At 24.0% G+C, this 10,000-nt stretch overlaps 1 protein-coding gene across 7 annotated transcripts in view; it reads right to left on the bottom strand.

Moving 5' to 3' along the window:
- The window catches only part of LOC136082347 (uncharacterized), a 448,050-nt gene that overhangs the window by 126,891 nt on the left and 311,159 nt on the right, over positions 1 to 10,000 (bottom strand). For all 7 annotated transcript variants that reach the window (XM_065801362.1, XM_065801364.1, XM_065801367.1 and 4 more), the window contains exons 23-24: positions 8,577 to 8,646; positions 1,435 to 1,560 (exon numbers count right to left, since the gene is read on the bottom strand). In XM_065801362.1, the coding sequence (XP_065657434.1) occupies positions 1,435 to 1,560; positions 8,577 to 8,646 (196 nt within the window). The remainder of the gene's footprint in view (positions 1 to 1,434; positions 1,561 to 8,576; positions 8,647 to 10,000) is intronic.

The raw sequence follows: 10,000 nt of genomic DNA, 5'->3' as shown, positions 1-10,000 counted from the left end.
GCATTTGTCTACCGAAATATGTTTATTTATTTAACAAACAAGTTTGGAACTTTGTAAACAGTCAACACAAATTTTGCGATAAAAAAAATTTGTTTTTTCTGGCATTGTAATGGAAAAGTTTAAACTTTTTATAGTTTTTTTTTAAGGTAGTTTCTAATTAATACAAATTTTTTTGTCGTGTATAACAAAAACATGAAAAATTTGTGATCTGTTTTTCAAAAATATAAAGTAAGAAGCTGTTTCTATGCAAAATTCTTATCGCTGTAAAAGTTGTCAAGGTAGCTCTTATTTCATCAATCCAGTTAGCTTCTATAGTCTCACCTGTTCAGTTATTCCATGGATTAGTTACTCTGTTTAAAAGTAAATGAAATCTTTATTTGCTTTTACAAAAAGATATATTTAAAGTGCTTTTATGCTGACGTAGGTCGAGAGCATAATTAAAATTTCAATTTTTTGAATCCAGTTAATAATAACTAGATTTTTCCCAAATCTGTATTGTTGGATGAAAAAGTTTTGTCTATATTCTGTTTACAATACCCAATCGGAACGCTTTGTCCAGATAACGTCTGTTGGACGTCTAAGAGACGTTTGGACTTACTTAAGACGTCCGACGGACGTGTCCCGGTTGACGCGTGCCCACTGGGTAGGGACACCACACTTGCACAACTTATTTAAGATGTGGACGTGTAAAGATAACGTATAAGTTTTTACCAAAATTTATGTCTAATTTCTTTGAAGTTTTGACAACTTTAATCCAGGATCGACTTTTCATTACAAATTACTGTTTTTTGTAAATTGTATGTTTAAGTTAATTTGAGAAATTAAATCAAAATTTGTTTTACTTTAACTTGCTTAAATGCAATTAAATACATTTAATCTTAATGTTTCTGTATAAGTTTAATTAATAAACCTTTTTAAATAAATTTTTTACGACACCTTTTTACGGTTGAGTTTACCAGTTTTCACTTTGTTTTGGCATTTTCATTTAAATTTGACAATTTTCACTATAATTTCTTTAAGTAAAAATTGCAAAAGTAAAATGAAAATGCCTAAATAAAGTGAAAATTGGCCAACTTAAACGCAAAAGGTGTAGTTATGATTTTGTATACCATAAAAACTTATTTACCGCAAAAATGCGGATTACATTCGGCAAAAAAAAGAAAAAGTAGTTGAATAGCAACGCGCAAAATATTTTCTATATATACATATATATTTTAATATATATATTTTTTAATATATACATATTTTTAAATATATATATTTTTTAATATATATGTTTTTTAATATATATTTTTTTTAACATATAAATATTTTTTAATACATATAGTTTTTAATATATATAATTTTTAATATATATATTTTTTAATGCCATTCAATTTCATGAGTTAGTTTTTCATAGTTTTTTATTGATTATAATAGTTTTATTAGATTTACCCAAACAACTTTTTCCTTCTATTTTCCATCCATTTGCGCATTTGCACAAGTAGCTTCCATAGGTATTTTCACATACTCCATTACTCCAGGAACAAGGAGGTACCAAGCTAGTACACTCATTTATATCTAAACAAAAAGAAAGAAAGTTTAAACATTTAAAACACTAGGAGTAATAGCAAAGATATCATTAAAGGCTAAAGTAACTAAAAATATAATTAATGTTATTATAAAATGCATTTGCCTGAAAATTATGCTTTCAATATGCATATACACACACACACACACACTCACACACACACATGCACTTAGATATATATATATATATATATATATATATATATATATATATATATATATATATATATATATATATATATATATATATATATATATATATATATATATATATATATAAATATATATAAATATAAATATATATATAAAGATAAATATATATATATATATGTACATATATGTATATATAATTATAAGTATATACATATGTATATATATAATTATATATTTATATATATATATATATATAAATATATATATTTATATATATATATATATATACATATATTTACACATATATATGTATATATATATATATATATATATATATACATATATTTACACATATATATATATATGTATATATATATATATATATATATATATATATATATATATATAAATATATAATTATAAGTATATACATATATATATATATATATATATATATATACATATATATATATATATATATATATATATATATATATATATATATATATATATATATATATATATATATATATAAATATATAATTATAAGTATATACATATATATATATATATATATATATATATATATATATATATATATATATATATATATATATATATATATACATATAAATATATATATATATATATATATATATATATATATATATATATATATATATATGTATATTCATACACATATATATATATGTATATATATATATATATATATATATATATATATATATATATATATATATATATATATATATATATATATATGTATATATGTATATATATATATATATATATATATATATATATATATATATATATATATATATATATATATATACACATATATATATGTATATATATAAATTTATATATATGTATATATACATATATATATATATATTTATATATATAATTATATATGTATATACATATATATACACATATATATATGTATATATATATATATATAAATATATATATATATATATATATATTTATATATATAATTATAAGTACATATATATATATATATATATATATATATATATATATATATATATATATATATATATATATACATATATATGTATATACAAATATATACACTTTCATATATATGTATATATATATATATATATATATATATATGTATATACATATATATACACATACATATATAAGTATATATATATATATATATATATATATATATATATATATGTATATACATATATATACACATACATATATAAGTATATATATATATATATATATATATATATATATATATATATATATATATATACATATATATGTATATATATATATATATATATATATATATATATATATATATATATATATATATATACATATATACATATATATATATATCAATATATATATATATATATATATATATATATATATATAGGTAGAGGAGATAGATTTATCATATATTAACTATCATATTTTCCTATTTAAACAAGGGATGCCCTGGATAAAATATCTAGTTGGGTATCCGGAATAGTATACTATCTAGTCTTTGGTATACGACTGGACAATAAAACATCCGAGTGGCATATTTTATGTTAATAAATAATAAAAGAAAAACTTCTTTAATTTGCTGCACTCTTTGAGATACGCAGTTTAGAACGGATCAAAACATTTGGAAAGTAACATAGTAAGAGGACGCAAACTCTAAAGTAATCGTCTTTTAAAATGATCAAATGTTGGTAGATTCATTAACATTGTTAATTTTTTTGTATTTTTTTGACTTTGATTTAAAATACTTTTTATATGTCGGATGAATAATTGAATTGAATTTAGTTTTAGATAAATATTCGTGGATTGCAATATATTTTTATTTAAAAATTATTTCAATCCTAGATTGCTATAAATTTTGAAGCAAAATATAACTTTAAAACAAAAATGATCACATTTTCCAAGACTTTCCTCCGTTTATTTATTACTTGAGTAGTAGCAGTCATAATATTGCTATTAATATATTTTTAATGATAACAGTGATATTGAAAGGATGGTATTAGGCAAGTAGAAGTTATTAGTGTAAATGCTTGTAGACGACTGGAAAATAAATGAAGACAAAATGAAGGAGATAGAGCTAGACAAGATAAAATTAATAGTCATCAATTTACAAGAAATGCTGCTCGGCAATAAGAAAAAATTTGAGCCCTAATGAGGATAACATGGATAGACGAGTTGATAAACGTTGTTAAAATAAAAAAAGATTGAGCTAAGCAAAACAAAATTATTCTATAAAATTTAAAAAATGCTGCTAAGCAGGTTCGAAAATATTTTGAACCTTAATAAGGACAACGTGTTTAGGCAAGTTAAATAAATATTTCACAAAAATAAACTATATCGGCCCAGGCGTGATGAAATTCTTCTTCTATGAAATGTACACAAAATAGCTCGCAATTGAAGAAAGCATTGTAAAGGAAGAAGTAATATTGTTTATGATTGTAACTTTTTAGGAGAAATGACTAGATCTAAAAATAAATAAGCCATAAGCTGGAAAGAGAAACAAACCTAACAACGATAAAAGAAAATAGCACAAAGCTAATTTATTTTTTAATGTAGAAGCGTTTCAATTGATTGCTTGAACTTAACTAATATAATTTAAAAACATTTTACCTAATAGTTTAAAAGTTTATAATTGTTGAAACGTTAAAAACTATTAAAACATTGACAATTTTTAACGTTTTAATAAACATTTTATTAATTTTGAAGTCACCCTGATGTATCGCTTAAATGATTCATTGTATGATTTATGAGGTGCGCCTGTTATCGACATTGAGTAAGGGTTTAAATTATACTAAAGGCTAATTTTTTAATATTTTGTTTACTTTGTAGAAATTAGAATATATCAAAATTTCAAGTTTTTAAATATTTAAGTTTCGAAGTATTTAGGCTTTGAATAATTAATTTGAAAATTTTGATTTTTTCTAAATTTGTTGTAGTAAAATACTTTTGTCGTGAAATAAAGTTCAAATCTTTTGACCATTCTTTTATGTGCTTTTGCTAAACAACTCTTTACTCTTTACTCCAATATTATTGTTATTGGTGACTTTAATACTCATCTTACTGAATGGCTTAACTCTAATGCTTCATTTCTCAATGTTTACTAAGATAGTTAACTTTGTGACTTGTATTGCCGACAATCCTCAGCATTTACCTTCACTCTTTGATTTATATATTTCATTTGATTCTAGCTTGTGTTCAACTTTTCCTTTTTCTCCCGTAGGTGGTACTGGCCATGCAATGATCTCTTTAAATCTTTCATTTTGTTCTTCCTTTTAGGACTCACTCTATTATCGGACTACTTACTACTATCCTAAAGCAGGCTGAGATTCTTTTTGTGATTTTCTTTGTGATGGTGCATTTCTCTCTCAGCAGATAAATGCGCCTCCTAACTAACCTCCTAGATTCAGAATGGATGTTTTTTATTCTTTCTTGCCGGTTTTAAGTCAAGCCCCTATCTACTCGATGGTTTTCACGTTCTTGCACAGCTATTATATTTAATCCTAATCATTTTTTTAAATCTTTTTCAAAAGAACAACTCTCAAGAGAACATATGGCTTGTTATTATTGCAAGAAATTGATATCAAAAAGTGTTTTCTGGTGTTTAGCTCTATTATTTTCAGTTCCATAAATATTTTACCTTATTTCAGAAGCTAGGCTCTAGAGACTTTTGGAAAATCTTCAACAGCGTTGTTAACATATGAAGATCTAACATTCCATTTCTTATTAATGGAACTGATCTTGTTACCTTTTCTAAGGATAAGGCAGAATTATTTGCAAAGAACTTGTTTTCTCATTTGACACTTGAATCTTATAGCCATTCTCTTATCTCCATTCCAGTTAGACAGGTTAACTCTATGTTAGACACTTGAACCACTGCAGCTTCCGTTGTTTAAGTCATATCTCCAATAAACTCTTCTTCGGCTTGTGGTCTCAACAATATTCCTGTCATCGTCACGCAAAAGTGTTCATCAGAACTCTCTTTAACTATTTAATACATGTTTGACTGAGCCTTGTTTTCTTACTTACTGGAAAATGGCATCGGTTGCTCCTTTTTTCAAAAACTTAGATAAACATTTTAATCCCCACAATTATTGTTCAATCAGTCTTTTTCTGTTACTAGCAAGGTCTTTGAGTTTCCGAATAACAAATTCCTCATATCCCGTCTTGAATCAAATAACTTACTGTCAGACAATAAATTAGGTTTTTAATTCTACAGTCGACTTGCTAACTGGTGTGACTGAAGGGTTTTGTCTTGAATAAAACGGAAGCAGAGAAGTTAGGGCTATTGCCTATGACATATTTAAAGCTTTTAACAAGATTGGCCTGTTGGTCTTCTCCATAAGTTTGTTTCTTATGGTGTCATTTCTTTCTAACCGCTTCATTAATGTCATCATCTAAGGAAAACGTTCATTTGACCATTTTTTCTCCTGCACTTTAACTCGTTATAAACACGCTAACAAAAAACATGCAAGAAGTCATGGCCAAGTTGTCAAAAAAAAAATTATATGTGTTGTCATTAAAAGCGTGCAACTGCATGGATCCCCTGAAAAGACTTGCACCATCTTTCTATACTTTTTAAGTAGACTTTACTGATGTTTTAATATTTTTAATTAAAAGGTTTCTTTCTAAGTGTGTATTTATGCCCATTCCGTATTTGATTATACATAATTGTGGTGCGATCAAATAAAATTTGCTACACTGATATGCTTAAAAAGTATAAATTAAATTAAAAACACACTTGGCAACTAGTAAACAAAATTACTGGTAACGCTAAAAAAATATCGCAATCTTTGCCCTCAGTTTTATAGTAGATAATACTCTTTTTCTTGATAAAAAAAACCATTGCTTCCGAATTCAATAAATATTTTGTACAAGTAGGAATAAACCTTGTCGAAAAAAAACCAAAAAACCAAACCCTAAAAAATTAATAAAGGTAACATATGACCCTCTAAACTCGTATCTAAATTTTTTTGATTTGTCTTTTGAAGAGTTTGAAAGTGCTTTTAAATTGTTAAAGTCATATAAAGCAAATGGTCCCGAAAATGTCAATGGGAATGTTATTATAAGCATTTTTAACGTTTTAAAAGACATACTTTTCCAAATTTTTATTTACTCTATTCATTAAAAAGCTTTTTCTGCTGATTAAAAAATAGCAAAAGTAATTCCTATATTTTTAGGAGAAAAAACTAATGTAAAACACTATTGTCCAATTTCCATCCTCTCTGTCTTTTCTATAATTTTAGAAAGAATTTTGTACAACAAAATATACAATCACCTTTTATCAAACAAATTATTATTTAACTTGCAATACAGATTAGAAAAAAATAATTTAACAGCCTATACTATTATTCAGCTCACAAGATGTATATCAGACTCATTTAACAAATCTAAATTCACATTGGGAATATTTATTGGTTTAGCGAATTCATTTGATACTATTGATTATAAAATCCTTGCTACAAAATAAAAGTACAAAGGTATAACAGGTTATGTTTTAAAATGGTTGTAAAGTTATTTAACTAATCGTAAATAATTTGTTTACGCTAATGAAACATTTTCATCAAATTTGTTAAATATTGCATGTGAAGTTCCTTAAGGATCAATATTAGGACCTCTTTTTTTCTTTATTTATATTATTGATCTATGCAAAGACTCGGATTTAACGACAATTATGTTTCCCGATGACACTAATTTATTCGTGTCACACAAAAACATTTCTCCTCTATTTCATTACGTGAACATAGAGTTAATCAAAATATCTAACTTGTTTAAGACTAACAAATTATATCTTAACATTGATAAAGCTAAATGGATTTTTTTCCATCCTCTTATAAAAAAACATAAATTGCCAATTAATTAATACCTCAACTACTTATTGACAATATAAAAATTAAAAATGTAACAGTAACCAACTTTCTATGTGTTTGTATAGATGAATATCTTACATAGAAAAATCATATTAAAATCTTATGAAGTAAAACTTCGAAAAGTATAGGAATATTGTATAAACTTTTATTTATATTGTTTTAAATAAACTTACTTTTGTACAATTAAATTACTCATTTATTCATTGTCACATAAACTATTCAAACATTGCTTGGGGTAGCAAAAACAAAAACAAATATACGTCTCTTTATTTTCAGCAGAAGCTTGTAGCACAACTTATATATTTTAAAGACCGTCAAATTTACGACAAGACCGTACGGTCTTCTACGAGACCCCGCATTCTTTTACTTTCATGTATTTATAATTTTTTATTATTGTACATTTGTCTTGTAAATTTTGAAATGAAATGCTTTTTTAAAATGTAAAATGTAATAAAAGAAAAAAAACAGAACAAAAAAAACAAAAAACAATATTAAGGATTTAAGGATATAGATGAAAAGGTGAAGAAAGTTTTTATAATAAATATAAATTTTTTCAATTAGACATTTAAATTAATGAATCCAAATTATTATTTTCAACAAAACACGCATAAAAATCTTAAAGTCTAGCATTGCTTGCGGTCAAGTGCACACTTTCCAGCAAACACAACCAATCGGGACCCGTTTGGTTTTTAATTGTGACACGGGGTTGGGTTGTAGACGAGGTTTTAGACTGCAGCTATAGTTAAAAAAAACTATTTTTATTATTGGTAACTGACACTTGATGTAGAGCAATTTTTTGGTAGTAGGGCTATTACTCTAAATAATATTTATAGTATTTTTAATTTTATCAATACAATTGGTAACAAACGTTTAAATGTAACTTAATCTTTATTTTTTGAATATAAAATTATTAATAAAAATTACCTTCAAACGCTATATTAGCAGAAAACAAATACACTTTTGTGAAATTACAATCGCTAGACTCAATGTTCAACTATATTTAAAGAAAAGCAGACAAAAATTTATATAAATTTAAATAAATATGTTTACATATATATAAATATATTTATAAAGTTACATATATTCAAATATATATACAAATATATACATATATATACATATATATATATATATATATACATAAAAATATACATATATATATATATATATATATATATATATATATATATTTATATATATATATACATATGTATATATATATATATATAAATATATATATATATATATATATATATATATATATATATATATATATATATATATATATATATATATAGACATTTATATATATACATATATATATATATATACATATTTTTATATATATATATATATATATATATATATATATATATATATATATATATATATATATATATATATATATATATATATATATATATATATATATATATATATATATATATATATATTTATACAGTGTTGGCCAAAAGTCTGGGACAAACATTTAACGACAAAAAAATTTATTTTTGATCTAAAGTATAAATTTTGAAAGTTTGATGCTTTTGTTTTTACATAGCAATATGTTTATAGTTACATATTTGTATATTTCACGATCTATTATTGTTTTTTTATTATTCATAAGCAATTTATCGGCTATATTATGCCAAGACTTCACCTAAAAAAAGAAGAATTATTGCTGCATTATATGAACAAGGTTTAGTTCAAAGAGAAATAACTGAAAGCTGGTTGTGAGTTTATCAACTGTCATCAGAACTTTAAAAAGGCATAACGAAGAGCCCCAATTAAGTTTTACTTCAAAGATGAGATCAGGCAGGCCCAGACCAACCACCTCAAGAACTGACAAACTTATTGGCCAGATAAGCCATGCAAATCCACGGCTATCTGCACACGAGATTTCAAAAGAAATTTTTATTGAGAAAAAAGTAAGTGACCGAACAGTTAGAAGAAGGCTTTTGGTCGATTTCAAAATGAAGGCATGCAAGCCAGCAAAAAAACCTTTATTATCATTAAAAAACCTTAAAGATCGAAAAACATTTCAACGCTACAAAATTTAGACTGGAGAATATAGGTCTAAAGTTCTTTTTTCTGATGAAACATGTATTAAACAATTTAATGTTACAAACAACTTTCTAAGAAGACCAAAAAACTGTATATATATGCCAAAATATACAGTTAGCAGTGTCAAGGCTCCTGTGTCTTGTATGGTTTGGGGTGCTATTTCTGCCAAAGGACGTGGGCCATTATGGATAATGCCCAAGAATACCACAATAAACAGCAGAGTCTATTTGGATGTTATGAAGGAGAACTTGCCACCTTTCATGCAGATCTTGAACTGCACTTAT

The sequence above is a fragment of the Hydra vulgaris genome, chromosome 07, assembly GCF_038396675.1.
Source record: "Hydra vulgaris chromosome 07, alternate assembly HydraT2T_AEP".
NCBI classification, from domain to species: domain Eukaryota; kingdom Metazoa; phylum Cnidaria; class Hydrozoa; order Anthoathecata; family Hydridae; genus Hydra; species Hydra vulgaris.
This window is presented reverse-complemented; position numbering and strand designations above follow the sequence as displayed.